Below are 21,349 nucleotides of genomic sequence, written 5' to 3'. Positions count from 1 at the left end.
CAGTATGGAAGTGTAAGCTGAATAAACCCTTTCCTCCCCAACTTGCTTCTTGGTCATGATGTTTGTGCAGGAATAGAAACCCTGACTAAGACATCCACTGAGAACTTTATAGACTTTAGGACTTGTCAGATACTACAGGTCCCCTCAGGCAGTACTAGTCCATTTTATCTTACTAGTTTGTTAGTAAGCATTAACTTGTCTTTTGTGATATAAGAAATAACTTCACAGTTTGACAGCAGCCCTGTATTAGCCTACTGAGCTTGCCCAATGTTGGAGACTTTGATCCACTGGTGTACATGTGCGGATAAATATTCAATCTAAAAAAAGAGGGTACGAGGTACATAGGAAGAAGCAAGAGAGCATCCCGTAATTGGATGGAAACGTTATTGGTTTTGGAACTCAAGATTGGGACATTTGTACACTTTAAATAAAGTAGACTTCATTTCCAGTATCTTGTAGAGGCTATACAGAAGCTACAATGACTTAATTTTTAAAATGTTTATTAAAAAACGAGAAAAGAAAAATGAAGCTGGAACACAAGCAACCTACCTGCAGGTGTGGTCGTCACTCACGCTTGCGAGCTCCTGGCCTTCTTTGGGATGGAACACCAAATCATTAATGAAATCTGAGTGGCCCTCCAAAACCTGTGAGAGAGGAAGGCTGGTAAGCAAGCACGGATTGTCTACAACGTCCCTACCGAACAGTTTTACTCCATACTGTTTTCTATAATATTTTAACAAATCTGCCATTTTAAAAAGTATGATTTATATAGTGACTTTCCTAGAAAGGCTATTGTGGAGAGAAGTCAGTCACTTAACACACTGCTACTAGCTCAGTCTTTCTTTTCTAGTGCGCCTTTCTTATAAAACACATTATTTTCTTTAATTGCATCTGTCCTCATATCACTGCTTTTCTCATTAACTACATAAAGCTCAAATAACAAGTGAAGTTGCAGAAACATTTTGGGGCTCCCGAGACAGTCTTTCTAAGCTTTTTATTATGTTTCTGTCGCTCTGCACACTTACAACCACCTAGCAAATATGAACAATATGAAGTTCACCTCTAATGTTTGTATCATTTGTTCAATGTCAATGAGAGCACTGGAGATAATGAATATTAAAACTCATTGTCACAATCAACACAAAACCCCCTTCCCCGATGGAACTAATGGGAACTTATAAGGGTTAATGCTATTCTTATACGAAAATATGATAAATTTCAACTCAACATGAGAGCTACTTACTATTAACAGAAAACATGTGTGTGTGCATATATATGTTACTATGTATAAAATATTGTTCTCTAAGTTCTATATTAATTAGCTCAACCAGTACTCACAACCTTATGAGGCAGATGGATGCTATACCTAGCTTTATCAGTTAGGAAGAGTTTTCCGGCTCCCGGCCTGCTGTGAGGAGAACTGAGTTGTAATACAGGGAGTGAATCTATTATCTTAAGGAGGCTCTACATTTAGTTTTCTAAAAATCTACTGAAAAAGTCCCTCAAGGAGTGTGTTCCACAGTAAATGATAACCGCAGCAAGGCCACTGACCTACCCTTCACAAGGTTTTAGGGTCACGTGCTTCACTTTTTCCTTTTCCGTTTTGGTTTTCCAAGGCAGGGTTTCTCTGTATAGCTCTTGCTTGTCCTTGAACTCACTCTACAGAGCAGGCTGGCCTCGAACTCAGAGACCCACTAGCCTCTGCCCTGCCTCCCTCTCACACCCCGAGCGTTGGGATTAAAGGTGTGCACCACCACTGCCTGGCTTGCTTTACTTTTCTTACTGTGTTGTGAGAATCTAAGACAACATGGTATTGTTTAAGTTTGTAATTATCAATGCATTTATCATGCTCATTCTCCGCCCACCACCACTCTGTAACCCAGCCTAGGCTGCCTGTCCTCAATGTTTGTTTGTTCTCTTGAAGTTACCTGCATTTCACTCTTCTCCTCTCTTACCTGTTGTTACTAGTATCTTTAAGTGATAGAACACCAAATCTAGAGGCTTCTTCTAACAGCCTAGTGACTAGGGTGTATGAAACAGTAAATGAAACCTAAACTGCAGTCTTTGAAGAGATGGTGAGTAATAATCTACTTGACTGGATCTTGAATTAAGAAACAGGCCGCTGGACTGAAGGGGAGACCCTCACCCAGAATGGCTGGCCCCAGAAATAAAGAGGTCCCAGGAAGAACTGCGTTGCTTGCCAGCCTGCCTTCACTTCTGCCTGGAGATTATGTCCAGCCTGCTGTGGCTGCTGTCCCTGTTCTTTGCTGACATCAGTGCCATGTGTCTCACTCAGAATCTTCCAGGCCTTCAACACCGATTGGACTGTTGAGGTGTCAAGCCTCAGACAGAACAGTTCAGGGTTCCCAGCCTCTTCAGCATACAGACTCCTATATATGACCCAGCTCCTATTGTGTTAGTCATATAATAAATCCACTGTTATAAAATATATTCATTCTACTGTTCTTTTCCTCTAAAAAATTCTTGACTAATCCAATGGTCATTAAAGTGTTATTTTAAACCATGGTAAGTACAATTTCATAAGCAAAGAAAATAAACATTTTAACATGAAGATGTATTCATTATACTGGTCAATATACCTTATATTCATTTTTATCTTGAAGATCTGAAGTAAATAATCTAATCTTCAAATCAGCAGCTGAAGTACAAAATCTAAAGGGAAAAAGAATCAGATTATGTCTAGCCTTTGTGAATTCAAGCCTCTCCCATGCCACCGTTGCCTCTAAGTAATCAAAGCTTGCCATAACGCAAAGACGCTTCTGGGTCTGGTGATGGCAGGCGCAGGGGTTATTGCAGTTTACACTAAAAAAATATTACAGCCATTAAAGAAAGTAAGAGGCAAATCCAATGTTTTATTCTGGAACACATAAAGTGTCCGGACATTCTGGGCTTGTGTCTTCACCCATAAACAGAATTCACACTAAGATGGCATTCTCTATCTTTTTCTGAATCTTTGCTACATTAGGGGTTTACAAGTTGTTCTTTAAGGAGACCAGAATACCTCAGAGACTGAAACATGATGGGAAATCTGAGCTCCACTACAAAGAAAGAAAATGAAGCAGAGATGAAAAATGCAGCAAGTGAGGAAGACAGCAGACTAACAGGCCATGCCCCAACCCCACTGCATTACCAACCAGAACTTTTGAAACATAAATTTAACAGTGAGAGATTCTAAGTTGCACCTCAGCCACATACAGAGCTCACTTTGCAGTAACAAAGAAATTTTATTTATTTCAGAATACTCTTAAAAAATAAGGCAAATAATAGAGCATGTACATGACTATAATCATATATAAATATATTTAAATCAGGGTATCTAACGTTTTGGCTTCTTTTAGCTATACTGAATGAAGAAGTGACTTGAGGCAGACATTTTATATATATAAATATTAATAAAAAAGCTGATGAGTAAACAGAGCCTGTGTATAACTTTCATGACATTTGCTGCTGCAGACAAACAAGAAGTCTCCACACAATGTATGAAGTGCCTGCTTGCAGAGTCTGAAAGCCACCAAGCTCGTCCACGTTTGTGACCCCTCATAAAGAAAATGGACACATCTAAGTAACACAATATCGTTTTCTTTTTCTATTACGGAAGTAAAAGGGCAACAGAAAACAAATGCTACACCTGGCATAGTGCTTGAGAAACCGCTGCGTCTGAGTTGATGGACAATGTGACAACTCTCAGTCTTTTGTCAAGATGCTTGTCACATATTCTGGCTTGGATTGTACTAGTATTCTATATTTTTTAAAATAGTTGCCCACAAACATAGATGCTGTAAAAAAGCGATGAGATGAATGTATTTGAAGCAAGGGATATTGATCTCTGGAAAGATGAGACTTACAAAGTCTAGTTTAAATAAAAGTAAAGAAACTTGATCAAATTTTAAGTAGGATGTCAGGCAGCAACTCTATGCACTCCATGTGAAAACTGGAAGGTAACGTATTCATGTTGATGTAATCTTTGTCAATTTGATAGAATTTATTATCATCATCACTGAAACAAATTCCTGGTCATGTATGAAGGAGACCTGCGTGACGGTATCTGGCACTCTAGATAACCAAATGAGCATAGCTACTTCTTCTACCACAAATAACAAGCCCATGGTTTGCAATGGTAGGCCAAAACAGTACTGGTAATCACTGTGTTTCACTCTCTAAGTCATTCTGAGCATATATAACATCTGATGGTGCCAACTCAACTGTTTGTACTTGGAACATAAAACATTAAAAGCCACCGTCACTGTAAAACTGAAGCCAAACATGCATACCGACAGTACCAGCACACACATATTCATGTGACAGAGCAGCACAATGTTGTTATCTACAAAGTTCCTGGCCTAGTGGTGCATGATTGAGTTACCCGTCCCCCCACCCCCGCAAATAATGTTTTTATTTATTTATTTATTTATTTACTCAGAAATCTGCCTGCCTCTGCCTCCCAAGTGCTGGGATTAAAGGCGTGCGTTACCACGCCCGGAGACAAATAATGTTTTATATAAGTTTATGATTTTGTGTTGGGTCAGCTTTGTAGCTATACTGGGTCATATGCAGCCTTTGGGATGTAGGTTGAATACTCTTGTGAGTAATGAAAAGAATTTTGATATAAAAATAAGCTTTTATTTTATATTCCTGATCCTTCTAAATTATATACCTTAAGAATATATTAACATTATAATAAAATGTGTGTGTGTATATATATATATATATATACTTTAATGGTTTATTTATTATTATATGTAAGTACACTGTAGCTGTCTTCAGACACACCAGAAGGGCACCAGATCTCATTACAGATGGTTGTGAGTCACTATGTGGTTGCTGGGATTTGAACTCAGGACCTTTAGGAAGAGCAGTCAGTGCTCTTACCCACTGAGCCATCTCTCCAGCCTAAAATGTATATTTTATTTAAAACAATAAATATATGCTGTCAGCTTGCTCTAAAGTATTCTTTAAATTATGTAAGTTCCAAAACTGATTTGAGGCAGCTTACAAAAAAAAAAACCTACCCGACAAATAAACAAAAACAAAAACAAACAAACAAAAAAACTCAACCAAACAAAATCCCTCAAAAATAATAAACTGTAGTAAACTCACTGAAACAAGTGGAAACAACTTGTTTCACTATGGATAAACAAGTAGTGAAGAATGACGTGAGTGTGTGTCTGATGCAGTGACTAGGTCAGGGAAGCCCCACACAGCCCAGTTCAACACTTTGTGAACAAGATTTTCTACTACTTGCTGTTGTCTAGATACAGATACTGTGAATATATCTGCTTAATATAAAGGCAAACAAAAAACATACCATCTATGATAATCACTTATGTGTGCTGACAAAAGGAGCTATATAAATTATTCAAAGTTAATTTAGATAAAAGTTGTGAATCTGCCGGGCATGGTGGCACAAGCCACTTGGGAGACAAAAACCAGGCTGATTTCTGAGAGATCTAGGCCAGTGTGGGCTACATTAACCCTTTGTGTGTTGGGGGGGGGGCTGTAAAATATAGAAAAAAATAGAACATCTTCACAACCCTGTAGGCAGACCCATCTTATAGAAAAAACCAAATCATCAAGGTACTAAAAATTATTAGTTGTAAGGGAAATGTCATATTTTAATGAAACCAGAAAATCCCAGAACTGCACTAGAATTGCTAAAATTAAATATCCTAAATGTTAGGGAGCAGGAAGGTCAACATGAACACTCCCATTATTCTTGGGAGCACAGAATGACAGAAAAGCTGCAGGCACTGGGCCTTCCTCCTGTGCTTTGCAGTGCTGGAGACAGAACACAGGGTCCAGGTACAGCAGGCCAGGGTCACCATAAAGCCACACCCAAACCCCAAATCTGGCACTTTCTTTTCTTGTTTTAGTTTATGTTTTGTGTGTGTTTTACCTACATGCAAAGGGGTCCAGGATCCCTGGAACTTGAGTCACAGGTGGCTGTGACCCATAACGTGTGTGCAAGCAACCAAATGCAGGCCACCTGTCTAGTCAGCCGCTGAGCTGTCATCTCCCCAGCTCCCTGTACTCTGTAATATTAATATACATCTATTTGTGACCCAGCCTTATACTCCTAAGAGAAATAAAAGTATCCATCCATTACAGCTCTATAAAGGTGTGCACATGAAACTACAGCTGTACAAGCTAAAATCTCGACACTGTCTGTGCATCCATCACAGAATCGTGGAGAAGCAAGTTAAGTAGAAAGAATGCAGTAGGAGGAGACAGAAGAGTTGAGGCTCAGAACCCTCACGCCTGTTAGAAAGAGCACATTCCATCCTTGTGATCCCACGGATGAAGTTACAGTAGGCACAGCTCAGCTGTGAGACAGAACTCTATCAAAGCTGCTGTGCAGGGAGTAGGGTTAGAGATGAACTGGGGGACATCAGAGCAAAGCCGTGTGTTACAAGAGTATGAACTATAAAACTATGCGCAGAGCTGGGGCTGCTGCTCAGTTGGTAAGCAGTGCTTGTTTTGCACGTGTGAAGAGTTGAACTCAGTTTCTAGAACCCACGTGAACGCGTCCGGTATAGTGCTGAACTCACAATGCTGGCGAGGTAGAAGTGGGAGAGAGTCAAGCTTGCACATGGATGACACCCAGGCTTGTCCACCAGCTACTGCGTGAATGGACCCATGCACATGTGCGTGCAAACACACACACACACACAAACACGTCAAAACTTGGTTTGTGTAGGTGTGTGTGGAAGCCAGAGGCATCGGATCCCCCTGGAGAGGAGTTACTGGTGGCTGTGCGTTGTGAGCCACCTGATATGAATTCTGAGAATCTGAGTTCTCTAAGTGTGTGACTTCTCTCAAAACCATTTTTTTAAAAATGCTTTCATCAAAACTGAAGTCCACTGAATAAACTAGACATGAATGTTATGCTAAACATGAGAATATGTCCTTGGCTACTGTTTCAAACAAATGCAGTTATTTTAACAAAGTAGCACTGTGTTGTCCCTACATTTACTTTGTGTGCATATGTGTACACACAATGGTGGCTGTGTGGAGACAGGATGACTTGCTAGAGTTAGCCTTCCTTCCATCAAGTGGGTTCTGGAAAGTGAACTTAGGTAGTAAGGCTTGGTGGCAAATACCTTTACCCACTGTGCTATCTTGTTAGGGCTTCAAGAGTCCTTTAATTCAGAATAAGAGAAGCATGGCCTGGAGAAATGGCCCAGTGGTTAAGAGCACTGGCTGCTCTTCCAGAGGTCCTGAGTTCGATTACCAGCAACCACACAGTGGCTCACAACCATCTGTAATGGGATCTGCTGCCCTCTTCTGGTGTGTCTGAGGACAGCAACAGCATACTCAAACATAAAATAAATAAATCTTAAAAAAAAAAAAAAGAATAAGAAGTACAGTGTCTGTGGTGACTTTGAACAATTCCGATGGGACTCAGGTACAGAGATTTGTAGTTTGGACCAAACACATGGTTAAAATATCAGTCACAGTCATAAATCTAAACTGCAAAGATAATAATACATAATTATTAAATAATAGCATCAACATATCTAGTCATCTAAGGTGACCGACAATAGGCATGCATCACTGACCAGGAAGGACAGTAATCGGGCACTGAAATGTTTCAACTTACTTGATTACAGGAGGCAGTGAGTCAAGTTTGGTCTCTGGGCTCCAGGCAATGCCGTCAACTCGGACTCCATGGTGAAATGTTCGTAGTGTTTTATACTGAATCCCTTCAATGTCTGTTTCTTCCTCCTAAATGGATACAGCAAATGTTTTAATGTTATAAAGACAAACAATAAAATAGTCTGAACTTCATTTTAATCTATAATTTATCACAAGGCATGCATATGCTTTTGAAGAGTGCAAAAGAAAATTAGATATTGAGATTATAGTAGTTTACGGAATTAAAGAGCATATTGGGGACTTGAGATGTAGCTTTAAAGTATTTGTCTAATGTGCACAAGGTCCTAGTTTGATCTCCAGTGTCCTCGGAGAGAAGCAAAAGAAATATAAATGGACAAACAAAGAAGCTGTTAAGCCTCATTAGAAACAAAGACACAGGTAAAGCAAAGCAGTAGCATGGGGCCCTTCCCCTAGGTGACCTTCACTTCAACAGCAAATACACTGCAGAGCCACTCAAAGAATAAGATGGCTTCAAAGTCAGTCTTCTAGGTAAAGGAGTAATTACACACCACTTGCCAACCGACAGAAAGATAACTGAGCACATACACGTGTTTTAAGTATGTGGAAGATCCTTTGAATGGTAATGCATGCCTCCACATCAGTGTTAACTTTTTCACAGTAGTATATATGCACGAGCTATTATAATTTACCTGTCCTATTAGACCAGTGGTCTCAACCTCCCTAATGCTGCGACACTTTAATGTAGTTCATCCATCCTGTTGTGGGGACCCCCAACCACAGTCTTTCCCTTGCTACTTCATAACTGTAATCTTGCTACTGTTTAAGAATTATAAGTATCTGTGATTTCCAGTGGTCCTGGGTGACTCCTGTGAAAGGGCCATTCTACCCCTAAATGGGTCACAACCCACAGGCTGAGAACCACTGCTCAGAAGAGCACTTGGCAGTGTTTTTCTTGGCAGTTTTCTCTACATTAGAGACCATGAAAGTGATATAAAGGTACACTGATTCAGAATACTGGTGCACAGTGATAACACTATAATAGGGAACCAGCCACACAAATTTCCAACAGAGAAAGGCAGTGAGGGGAGATACTTAGGAGTCTTCCAAAACTGCTAAACTCCTAATTCTCAGATTAGTTAATAGGTATGCAAGGATCTATTTTATTTATTATTTACATGTTTTACAGTATGCTCTCATATATACTTTTGTTGAATCCCAGTAGATGTATTGATTTTTCCAAGATAGATTTTGAGATCCCAGCAAAGTCATTTTACAGGCATGCTACCCAAGTCTTGATACAATTCAAACACTATTTGAATGAAACTTTAAATTCCAGGTAAACTTAACAAAAGGATTTTCTATTAATCAAAGAAGTGAACTGAAAAAAAAAAAAAACCACTGCCAGGTTTTACTACTTCATAATTTGTGTATATTACAACTAACCAGCTAACAGATATGCCAATGCAGCTACCACTAAGTAGTTTAAAATTAAGTGTAAGAGCCTAATCATAGCTAACTTCACAGACTGACTTAGATCTATTTTTCCATACTTGACGAACCTAAAAATGAATTTTTATATAGAACACATTACTTTGCTACTGTAACAAGAGTGATGAAAAGCAGGGCCTGAATTCGTTACTCAGATTAGATATGGAACGACTGAGCATCCTTAGGAATAATGAAACCACAGGCACTGCACAGGCGAAGCTTTATGTACCAACAGGAAGACTTGCCCTGCCCCTGGCAATACTGTCTGTTCGTGAGTCAGCCGATGAAAAGGGTAGTGTGTGTGTGGTGTAGGCCGTATTGTATAGGCAGGAAATTAAGAGACTTTGGAAAACTCGCTGTAATAGAAATTATTATGGAAGGTTCCAGCAGTTTGAGGTTGAGGAACAGCCAAGTTGGTGGAAGAGCTCTTCTGAGGATTTGAAGTAGCAGGCCTTTCCACCACACCCACTGAGGTCTCATACAGAATGCCAGTTAGCTAAGGCTGGTTTATCTAATGCAGCTAGCTCTCTTATTTAGTGCTTTCAGTTTAATGCAACACCTGAAAAAATATTAAAAAAGCAAAAAACAAAAAAACCTCTCTGAACACTTCCAATGAGAAAAGTAGCTGCTGTGGGAGAAGCAGATTCAATAGTAGATAGGGCTATTAGTGTTCTCAATGGTAAGCCAGAGTGTTTCCTTCCATGTCAATTGTATTCAATGCCCCAGTTCTGTCTCTGGAACTGTGTAAAATAAGCTGAATTTAGTGATGTCAAACCTTGCCAGAGCAAGCTCTGTTAGGTGAACATATTCAGAGCAGAATTAGCACCCGTTACTGCAAACAAATGGAGGTGACAAGTCAAAACTTGCCAGCCTAATTCCTCTTCCATGAGTTTTAAATATTTTTAATATAGCTGTGAAATTTGTTTCCGAATACACCATCTCCTTTTAATTAGAATACAATGCTGAGAAATAAAGATCAAAAACATTTTTTATCAACTTATAGAGAACTGTTGTCCAAAAAAATAGCTCCTAGCCATAGAGCCTAAAGCATCTGAAATGCAGCCAGTGTGTATAGTTACTTTATAAGGTATAAAACGAACATGTACAAAGATCTCAATGAAATTTATCAACATAAGACAAAGTATAGGGTAACCTTTATATTAATTATATATGAAGTACTCTACTTAAAAGAGCCATTTAAAATTCATTCTGCCTTTTTAATTACTTTTATTATGTGTGTGTGTGCGTGCATGTGCTATATATAGTACACATGCTGAAACCAGAGACAACCCCCAGGAGCTGGGTCTGTTTCCCACCATGTGGACTTTGGGCATTGATCTTGGGTCAGGAGGCTTGGTAAGAAGTGTCTTTACCCACTAAGCCATCTCCCTGGCCGTCCTTTGACGCTATCCTGACGTCTAAGCTTGTCTTGTGGCTCCTGTTATATTCTAACTGGCTAGTACTGACTGAGCTCTGCTCAGCTCCCCATGGTGTTGACTTGGGGTTAATATTCAGGAGACTAACATCTGAGTCACAGCTCTGCCTTCCCAGTCCCAACTCTCCCGTCTTAAGACAGTCATCTTCACTAACTGTCCTTGGTTGAGTTGGTCCAGTCTATTAAACAATGTTTGGCAGACAAAAGGCAGCTCAATGAAGTCAGTTATCAAAGGATTAAGGTATCTTTCTGTTTTTTTTCTCCACAAAAATGTGCCTGCCTAAACCATTCTCATTCAAGCCCAGCCAGACTTCTTTATTACGGAAGAGTGAATAAGGTTTGAAACTTTTATCCTTATTTGGTCTTTTATAAATGAGGCTGTTTTAAGGTGCTGCTTTCAGACTCTTTGGGAATAGGGCAAGAATCTCTCTCTCTTAGTTTCCTGGCCCTTACTACACTCATGACTTTTTTACAAATGTGTGGCAGTCAGCAAGCCTACCATTTTTACTCATATTTCTGGGTATGTAAAAGGACAGCACAAGAGTCTGAAAACCGTCTTGCTGAAATCCAGAGTTTTCTGTAGTTAGTGCTTCCTGATGACCCTACAGTGAAGACTGGTTTTTTTTTCTAATAGGCATGGGAAAGCTGGTTTGATTTACATACATACATACATACATACATACATACACACACACACAGTTTGGAAATAAGACCCGAGGATCAGCAAGGACAAACGTTTGAATGATACAGACATTCTTCTCATTTTCCTGCCTCTCCTTGTTGTCTGCCTTCTTCATCTTTCCTTTTTCTGATTTTTCTCCCCTATTGATTTCCCCTGGTGTTTCCTAACTGAACTTGAACTGCAGGTAGATATATCTGTCAGAATTTGACAATGAGATTCTATGACCACATCTGTTAACCCAGCAATGAGGGAAGCTCAAGCCTACCTCTGGTCGCTTGCGTTTTCAACACATAAGTGGCTTACATTAGAGAAAAGTTTTTAATAAGTCTTTCTTAAACCAATGCCACATTATTTGTCTGACGCATGACTTATGATTCTGACAGTCTAGCTGAACTTAGGCCAAGGGTCATAGAAATATAGTCCTGTAAATATTATTTTGGTATACCAAGAATAGCAGCAACGAAACTCTGGGAAGATGGGGTGGTGGTGTTGAGTCTTCAGTGCTGAATGCTTCCTATGTGGACCCTAGGTTTCCCGTGAGGAAACACTGTAATAAGTCTCTTGGAAGCGATTTCTCTTGGATGATTCAATATGAGGGTATGACTGCCACTGCTGCTCATACTAACCACAAAATACACATATATGGATTACCATGTGCCGAATGTCTTCTGGGAACTTTATATGCACTCACACACTACACCTCACAAACCAAATTAGGTTTCCTGAATCTCCACTCTCAAAGGGATTCAATCATATTCCTTACCTTTAGAGGAGAGCGGTTAAGTATCTAACCAAGTTTAGCCATTGGAAACTAAGTGTCTAGGTTCTCAGGCTACACAGACCTCAGAGAGAGCTATGATGAACGCCGGCTGTAAATGTAATCCTATATGGTTATCTGAATATCTGCTGCAGATACACAAGGTGTGAAAGTAAGCTAATAGGAAAGCTGAATATTATTTACAAAAGCTAGGAATTCCTTGGAAGATAATTGTTTAGCCTTTCAGTATCACCTTGTTTCCTATGACAGAATGATGAGGGGAAATCTGAAGTGGTCCTTCTAATACATAGAAATACATGTGTGCTCAGTTATGTTGGGCTTTATCAGAATACACCTCTACGAATCATTGGTGAAAGAAGACCTTCATAGTTTTTACGTCTATCATCTAGATAATGTATACACATGGCTCAACAATTAGTAACGGGAATTCCCTGTAGATCTTCAAAAAAATTTTTTTTCTTGTATTAAAAGCAACATACTTTTAAGTTCAGCTTTGGTTTGTACACATTATTACTGATAAAGTATCTCTACTGCCACTCCGTGTAGTTTGTGGACTAACCTGAAACGTACACATGCCAACAACCACATAATTACTGCCACCATATGCAATCAGGTTTCCTGAATCTCCACTCTCAAAGGGATTAAATTCTACCACGTGCACATAATCTTCGCAATCCACTGTGTACGCAGCATTTCTTGTAGCATCTTGCTTCATCTTGTATCCCAAAGCTGGAGCAGTCAGTTGTAAGAATCAAATAGCCTTTTATTGCCTGTCACGAAACTGTGGATCACAAACAAAATTTACAAAGTGTTTGTCATTCAACAGAAGAATCATAATGGGGCTTGGTATAGCAATGTCAGAGCCAGCTCAAAAGAGAATTCTGCTTATATTAACACACACATGAATAAATTTAATACAAATAGAGTCCTAAGATTATTAAGCAATAGAGATGCAGCACTATTTGTAGTTGGAAAGTTGTACTGACATTGTCATATGCAAAAGTTCCATAAACGCTGGTACTACCAATAGTCCCTGCTTTGCCTATGAAGAAATTTGCCAAGTTCATCAACAGGTTGAGGATTTAAAAGACTTAGCATGTTTTGGGCCTACATGCTAGAGAAAACACAAATACACACACCTGCCTATCTCAGGACTATGCTACATTGTTTGTTCGAATTATATGACCTTTAACATTCTAATTTGACAGACCACCTGAACTCTCAAGGGTCCGATGAACTGGAAAGTCCCACCCCTGCCTAAAGACACATGGAGTCCAAGAGCCTTGAAGGATAATATCAGGTAGCAATAGTTACAACCAACCATTACCCATGCAATAAAATAAGGAGATTCAAAAATACAGGCTCTGGAGTAATGTGTGATACTAACGTTATTAACAACTGTCACAATCCTCAACTAATTTGTCTCGAGACAGGTAGTGTGTACTGTAGAATTAGCATTCTCACGTGCGAATTAATTTTTACTTTGTTGTTAATGAAGGAGGCTCCCTAGGCTAAGAAAGAACACCTTAAATCCTGAGTTATCTGCTGAGTTTTTTCAGATTAAGTCCCATCTTAGGGAGACTGGACACATGTTACGCGGGACTGGCAGGTGAGAAGACCATAGAGCAGAGAGGTATAAGGCATGCAGGGGACTTGAGGTCCGGATTTGATGGCAACCCCTGACCTCCAGGTCTTTAAAGCCCGGGGTCAGTATCCCTACGGTCCCTGGAGTTGTGTACCCCACGCGTCGCCCGAGAAAACCCATTCCCACCTTGCGAGGTCACAAGGAAGAGCTCTGGGAACAGGGAAGCGCCCCTGGGGAAGCAGCACAAGCCGGCGATCCCCGGTCAACGCACTCGATACGCACCTAAAGCAGGGGAGGCGACCTGGGCACAGCTCTCCGGACCACAGGCGGCCCGGGGCGCGCGCCCGCTCTGCTTCCGGGTCGGAGGGCGAGCGCGGCGATTGGTTCCCCGGTCGTGCCGCGAGATTTGAAAGGGACGCCGAGGCGATTCAAACCTCTGCTTTCTGGCGTCCTGGCTGCGCTGCTCCTCCCTCCACTTGCACCCAGCCTGGGTCGCCGGACGAGGTGGGTCTGGTCTCTTCTCTGCCCCCGGGTCGCAGTTCCACTGGGCATTCGGGCTGCTGCTCTGCGAACGCGTCTCGGTGACAGCGACGTGCCTTGTGCCAGCCAGTGGCGTTGTCTGCGCAGTGGCTTCGCCCTGACTTCACGGTGTCCCGTGGAAAAAAAAGACCTGGAAGGTCGCTAGGGCTTCGGCAAGACCGAAGCCCATCAAAATCTTCTTTTAGTCCGTTAGATCGGGGATCGGGCACACGACGGGTGCAGGCTCCCCAGATTTTCTGTCGTTGCATCCTTCAGAGGGCCATTCCGGACCAAACAAGGAGAATAACTGTCACCTGCCGTCTTTTAATGGAGATTTGCTAAGTGCTGGCAATAAGGAGGTTGGATATTTGCTTCACTGGTGCCTCATAATTCTGTTAAGTAGTCCCAAGTATGGACGTGGAGAAATCTGTGGTAATCACGAGGTACAGCTAATGCAGGGTGTGGTGGCAGGGATAGTTAGTGTAGTACTCTCACACTTTACCTTCCAGCGACAACTTCCCGTCTCAGACTTTCTGCTCCAGTGCACTTTGAATCCAGTTTAAAAGCAAGAGCTTATTCCCTCTGACACCTTCTATCTGTTTTGTTCATATCCAGCGTCTCATCAAGCCTTCACAACAGGCTGGGAGGTAGAACAGAGGGGGAGGCATACTCCTCATTGCTTTGTAATCATTCTTATACCTGGGCAGCCAGATCTAAAGTTAGGTACCCCTGGAAAAGCCGGAACTACAGTAGATATTGGCACGCCAGCCGAGATGCCTGTTTGTGAATAGCGAGATCTAATACTAATCATGGTTTTACATGTTTAAATGGTTGATGGAAAAAAAAATTATTTCAGGCAATCTAACCATATCACCCATAGCTCATGCTTTTATGTCTTCTTCAATTTTGTTTTTTGAGAGATAAATATGAGATAACCTAGGTGCTCATCAGAGAATTGTGAGTGAGGCCTGGGGAGGTGGCTCACTGGATAAAGCGCCTGGACAGCTATGAGGACTGGAATCCAAATCCCCGGGGCTAATGGAGACACTGGTGTAGTAGTTTGCTTGCAACCCCAGTGTGCCAGAGGTGTAGACAAGTGATGCCCGAGCAAGTCAACAAGGTGGAGAGCAGTGGAGAAGACACTCAGTGTCAACCTTGGGCCTCCATACACATGTGCTCACATAAAGGCGAACATATACGCACAGCAGACTTGTAAAAAGAGACACAGAGAAGACTGGAAGTAGATAGGGGCTGATTCCATAGCATGGCTGTCTAGAATACTGGCACATCTAGGCTTATTTTGAAAGGGTTCTGTATGCATGCAGGAGAAGTTAGGGAAAACTTAGAAATCTTGAATTTATGCCTTTTGGCTATTTACTAGCTTCGTGTCATTGAACATTACTTCATGTGTCAAATGCAGACATTTGTAGACTGACATCATCAGGACACGGGAGATGGAACAAAGTAATTAATATTAAATGTTTGGAAAGTATTTGGCACTAAGAAGCTTCATTTGTTCGATGGCTTATTATCAGTTTGCTGTGTAACAAAACATCAAAAACCATAGTCACTGTACAATAACAACCGAGTACTTGCTTTCAATCTGTGGGTCGGCAGTGTGGGCCGGATAAGTTATTGATTCCTCTGCTAGCCTTGAGCAGATGACTTAGCTGCTGCGGCTCACCTTCCATGTTGATGGCGTCTCCACAGGATAAGCTGCCTCTTTCATGGCTGTGAGTTTTATCAGTTGCCAGCAGGAAAACCGTACTTCTCTTCTGCATGCTTTCTTCAGCAGCTTAACTGGGCTTGGGAGTTAGGTCTCCCCAGAGGGGTCATTTGCTAGGAGGAGCAGGAAAGTCAACATTGAGGTGTAGCTGCGGGTGGGAACCACTGTAGCAAAAGGATCAAGGTAGTGTTAGTGAAGGGAAAAGGCATGTGAAGTAGACTGGGGGAGACCAAGCCCAGGCTTCTCAATGTCCTTAGAGAGTCATGCTTAGTTCTCCCAGACACAGGCTGTGACAGTCATGGGGAATGTTGTCTACTGAGGAAAGTTATTAGAAACTCTGCCAGAGTTTTTACTGGGGAGTAGACTCATAGGCATGCCCTGTCTAACATGTACCAAAAGAGACCAGAGTCAAGGAAATTAGGTGTTCATCATAAAACACATATGATTTATAAAAACAGTTCAGCACAGTTAAATACTCTTAATGGAAACTCTACTGGAATCTAAGTTTCTCGAGCCTTGCTATAGTAACTATTTTGCACAAACCTCTTAAAGCCTAGGCTTAGAATTCTAATTATTTCATAGTCTACTACTCAAATCAAGTCTAAGACTGTTCCCGATTCAAGTGAGCAGAAAAGAAAACCATTTATTTTGGAACAATACACTCCCACCCCAAATCTACTACATATAGTACCATTTGTCTCAAAACAACTATCTTAAAATATAGATTTAATTAGTGACATCTGTGTCTATAATTATGAATTTGCAGAATTTGCATGTCTGTTTTATGTGAATTTTCAAAATTGAAGGTTGGATTTTTATTATTTCAAAAGATTTGGCTTAAGAAAACTAAAGGAGAGGAAAATATGATTGGGCAGAAATTATATTATTCGTTTTTTTAAAATTTCATTAAAAGCAATCTTGGTAAATATGAAATGACTTCTTGTTCACTGCTTATTTTTTCTACCCATGCTTGCTTACACATGTTAAATGTTACTTTCCAATTAAAACAAGGCACTTTAACATTGTATTCTGTTCTTCTCTAAGAGGATGGCTGTGCTTAATCAGCTGCCCGTCTTGGGTATGATTAAAGAGTTTAGGAGGAGTTGGCGTGCTCTTTGTAGCTCTGAAAGAACTACGTTATGTGGTCCAGACTCCATGCTCCTGGCCCTGCAGCTGTCCATGGCAGAAAACAACAAACAGGTCAGTATACTATGGTTAGCTTAACTTTTTTAACCCAATTTTACTTGCTGCCCAGTATAATAAGTTTGAGCCTAATTACACACATCATTTTTCTTTGCATTATTTGCCTTCCAAAAATAGAGTGTTTCAGAAATGCTTCTGCATATCTGTCTCAAAATATTACAGTTGGAACTTTTGGAAAAAAATTGCCTGTATATCTGAAATGATTTATTTCGTGGGTATAATTTGAATGTAAAATGTGGATACTTGGTATCTCATGAAAGAAATCATAAAGATTAAATCTGTAGCTCTTATGATTAAATATATTCCTACTTAATAATTGTTCCTTTGTTCCCTAAAAAGAAGCCCTAGAGGAGCAGGTATCATTTTTATTCAATGTAAAGTATTTTATGTCTACTTTCAGCCCTCTGTTGTATGGATTTAGTGTTCTTAAATCTGTTTATGCATCAAAATCATTTGGGAGGTATTAGTTAATTAATTAATTAGTTTGTTTGTTTATTCTTCTCTCATATATTACATCCTGACTGCAGTTTCCCCTCCTTCCTCTCCTCTAAGTCCCTCCTTCCCACCTCCCCTCTCCCTAGATCCACTTCTCCTCCTTTCCCTTCATAAAAGAGCAGGCCTCCCAGAGATATCAACCAAACATGATCAAGGCAACCCATTTAGGAGGAAGAGGGATTCAAGAGCAGGCAAAAGAATCAGAGACAGCCCCCACGCCCAGTGTTGGGAGTCCCAAAAAGAACAACAAGCTACACAATTATGTATGCAGAGGACCTAGGTCAGATCCATACAGGCTCTCTAATTGTTGGTTCTATTTCTGTGAGCCCCTATGAGCACTGGTTATTTGATTCTGTAGGCTGTGTTCTTATGGTGTCTCTGATCCCTCTGGCTCCTAAAATCCTTCCTCCCCGTCTTCTACAGGATTTCATTTTGGGAGGTCTTTAAAATATATTAGTTCATTGGAGCTTGGTGCCCACAGGCCTGTAAATCCAGCTGCTCAGAAAACAGGTGATGATCAGAAAGGAGTTCAAAGCCTGTCTGGACTAAAGAGTGAGCTCAAAACTAGTCCATGCCTTGGGCTTTTGAGGCTCTGCCTCAAAATAACATGTAAAAGGGGGCTGGAGAAATCTCAGTGGTAGAGTGCTTCCATAGCACATAGGAGGTGCTAGGTTCAATCTCCAGGACTACAAACAAACAAACAACTCAAAGTTGCTGCCTTGTTGTCCTAATGGAGTCTTCACTGACCTGCTGGAAACTACCTTGAAGAAAATCTCTACAAAGTGATTCACTTACAGGCAGCTGGGATCCACCTTCCAATAGAGATGGGGAATTGAGTCCATTGAGACCAATGCTTGTTAATTCCTGTTTTGTTGTTGTTATTGGTGGTTGTAGTGTGTGTGTGTTTGTGTGTGTGTGTGTGTCCCTTCATTGGGTTTTGCCGGTGTGAAATTATTTATTGCCTATATTTTCATGGATGTACTTGACCTTGTTGGGTTAGAGTTTTCCTTCTAGTACCTTCTGTAGGGCTAGATTTGTGGATAGATATTTAAATTTGACTTTATCATGGAATGTCTTGTTTTCACCATCTATGATGATTGAAAGTTTTGCTGGATATATTAGTTGGGCTGGCATCTGTGGTCTTAAGAGTCTGCTGGACATCTGTTCAGGTCCTCTGACTTTTAGAGTAAGCTTCCTGTACCTTTATAAACATAACCTTCTTTAGGTTAGAATTTTTATTTTTGATTTTGCTTCAAATATTTTCTGGGCCTTTGAAGTGGGATTCTTCATCTTCAAGTTCTATTATTTTTAGATTTAGTCTTTTATGGTGTCCCATGTCTAAGAATAGATGTTTTGTGTCATGAATCACTTAGATATAATGTAATGTTTTCTTTGATGTATTTGTTTCTTCTGTCCTATCTTTAGTGCCTGAGATTCTCTCTTCTATTCCTTGTAATTCTGTTGGTGATGCTTGCTGGTATCTAGGCATCTGGGTTTGGGATAATTATTGGTTTAGGTGTCGATTTCTGAGCTTGTCTTTGTTAGATGGATCTTTTCTTTTCTTTTTTCTTCCTTTTCTTTGTTTCTGTTTCCTCTCTGGTCTTCTGGCTGGAGTGGCTTGTGCTTGACTAGAGGGTTTTTTCCTGAGTTGGAGGCTGGAGTTCTGGCAGCCTGCTGGGGGTCTTGAGGTTCTGGGTGCTAGTGTGGCCTCTAGTGGAGCAGGGGACTTCCACTGGAGGTGTGGGGCAGGATATGGTGATGAGGAGAGAAAGGGGTGTTGGGGTAGCTGGGTGGGTGCTAGGAGAGTGTTGGTAATCCGAAGGTTGGGGGCTTATCTGGGAATCTGGATGCTCAAGTGTCTTCTTGTGGAGGAAGGGTCTCTTAAAGATGCTTTAAGTCTGGATTTCGAATAACATATATGACTGGTTATCATAAAAGATATAAAGATAGAGATGTTTAATAATTCAAATGTTTGTTTTGGGTGTATTGTTTTTTGTGTGTTACTCTTAAGATCTCATGTCAACTATTTAATTACCTAATTCATCTTTGAATGGGACTATTGTAAAAGTATTAGCAGAAACTGGAAAAAAGTTAAAACTGTGGAAGGTAGCATATATTCCATTTCACAGACCTACATATGGATACTAAAATATATTTCCTTTTCATGCTGAATTGAAAATGATAAGTTAGAATTTTTAATGAGTTAAGGCTGTGCTCTTTGGAATTATTAATATCTTACATATTAATGTGGGAAAAAGAATGCATTGAATAAGAAGCAAACCTTCAGTGCATCTGCTGAAAATGTGTCATGTGGCTATCCAGAGAGATACTTGAAGGAAAGCTCTTATACTCAGATGAAATCCTGTCGGAAATGGTATTGGATCTCCTATCAGCTACTAGTGTAGTTAGATCACAATCTTTTGGTTTCTTTTAGGAAAAAAGAAGAAAAGAAGTAGAAGAGTAAATTTGCCTGCTTAGTAGCATCTGAGTATTCACAGAAAAGAGTATAACTTGCTTTTTAACACATTCATTATAATTTAGTGTATTTAGGACCAGAGAAGAAACAAAAGTCTTTGTAGGCTCTTAGTTTTACAGTGATACTTTTATTTCTCTGTAATAGTAAGAAAATGGAAATGAAGTCATAATAACAATAACCTGAACACTGAGACTGGATTTTAAAGCCAGTACTTGGGATATATTTTGTTATGTGGGAATTCATGGCACTGGGAATGTCAAGTAAGAGAGTAAGAACCCTGTAGTTGAGTATGGTATATTGTGCATGCATCCTGCCTCTGCCTCCCAAGTGTTGGGATTAAAGGTGCACTCTGTCATGCCCAACCCCATTTACCAAATTTTTTATCTGCAAACGTGCCTATTTATTTATATTTTATCAAAGTGTCAAGGTTTTTGTGTTTACTTTAACAGCATGCTGTTGTATTTTTCATATCAGTGAGATAAATGGACATTGAAGCATTAAGCACTCAAGTTGACCCTTGTTCTTTTGCATCTTTCAGCACAGAGGAGAATTTACAGTCTGTCTCAGTGACGTCTTATTGACATGGAAATTCTTCTTACACGAGAAACTGAACTTGCCCACTGAAAATATGAAAGTGGTCGAGCACTATGAAGACATTAAGAAAACATATGATGATTTCTTGAAGAATAGTAATACACTAGATCTGATTGATGTTTATAAAAAATGTAGCAGCTTGACCTCTAATTATGAGACTAACATGATTTCCTCTGTAAGTATTCTAAAATTAATTCTACTTTGATCAAATTAAAGTTCAGCTAAAATACTTTTATTTTAAACTACAGATAGAGTTACTAGTCTTATAACTATGGTGGGAGGCAGAGAATACTTCTTTGTTTTCAGAGTACAAACAAAAAAGACAAAAAGTTGATAATTTTTTTGCTTTTTAAATCATGTTAAAAAGTGGAAAATTTAGCTACCCAAAGCCTAGTTTTTACTTGAAAGAAATAGTTTTGAAAGAAAATATCTTGAAAGAAAAACTTTTGTTGGGTTTATGATATTGTTATTTGATATAAGAACATTTTTCTTGTTTTAAATATTTATTTATTTAATGTATGTGAGTACACTGTTGCTTTCTTCAGAAACATCAGAAGGAGGAGTCAGATCCCATTACAGATGGTTGTTAGCCACCATGTGGTTGCTGGGAATTGAACTTATGACCTCTGGAAGAGCAGTCAGTGTTCTTAACCACTGAGCCATCTCTCCAATCCCCTAGAACATTTTTCTTAATAGATAAAAATTTGGCAAAGAAATAAATTCCAAATGTCAG

The 21,349-nt window shown here is 40.0% G+C and overlaps 2 protein-coding genes across 6 annotated transcripts in view; one reads left to right on the top strand and one right to left on the bottom strand.

Moving 5' to 3' along the window:
* Positions 1 to 13,967, bottom strand: part of Nup37 (nucleoporin 37) — a 32,673-nt gene extending 18,706 nt beyond the window's left edge. The window contains exons 1-5 of one of the 2 annotated variants that reach the window (XM_021174439.1): positions 13,886 to 13,967; positions 12,578 to 12,799; positions 7,619 to 7,743; positions 2,601 to 2,673; positions 550 to 644 (exon numbers count right to left, since the gene is read on the bottom strand). In XM_021174439.1, the coding sequence (XP_021030098.1) occupies positions 550 to 644; positions 2,601 to 2,673; positions 7,619 to 7,743; positions 12,578 to 12,733 (449 nt within the window). In that variant the 5' untranslated portion in view covers positions 12,734 to 12,799; positions 13,886 to 13,967. Of the gene's footprint in view, positions 1 to 549; positions 645 to 2,600; positions 2,674 to 7,618; positions 7,744 to 12,577; positions 12,800 to 13,789 lie in introns of both variants that reach the window. The other variant, XM_021174440.2, reaches the window with a different exon arrangement.
* A 50-nt stretch (positions 13,968 to 14,017) lies between these two features.
* The window catches only part of Parpbp (PARP1 binding protein), a 46,727-nt gene continuing 39,395 nt past the window's right edge, over positions 14,018 to 21,349 (top strand). For 3 of the 4 annotated variants that reach the window (XM_029482256.1, XM_029482258.1, XM_029482257.1), the window contains exons 1-3: positions 14,055 to 14,107; positions 16,893 to 17,048; positions 20,561 to 20,791. In XM_029482256.1, coding sequence (XP_029338116.1) covers positions 16,896 to 17,048; positions 20,561 to 20,791 — 384 coding nt within the window. In that variant the 5' untranslated portion in view covers positions 14,055 to 14,107; positions 16,893 to 16,895. Of the gene's footprint in view, positions 14,482 to 16,892; positions 17,049 to 20,560; positions 20,792 to 21,349 lie in introns of all 4 variants that reach the window. The other variant, XM_021175077.1, reaches the window with a different exon arrangement.

This window comes from Mus caroli, chromosome 10 (assembly GCF_900094665.2).
Source record: "Mus caroli chromosome 10, CAROLI_EIJ_v1.1, whole genome shotgun sequence".
Lineage (NCBI taxonomy): Eukaryota > Metazoa > Chordata > Mammalia > Rodentia > Muridae > Mus > Mus caroli.
This window is presented reverse-complemented; position numbering and strand designations above follow the sequence as displayed.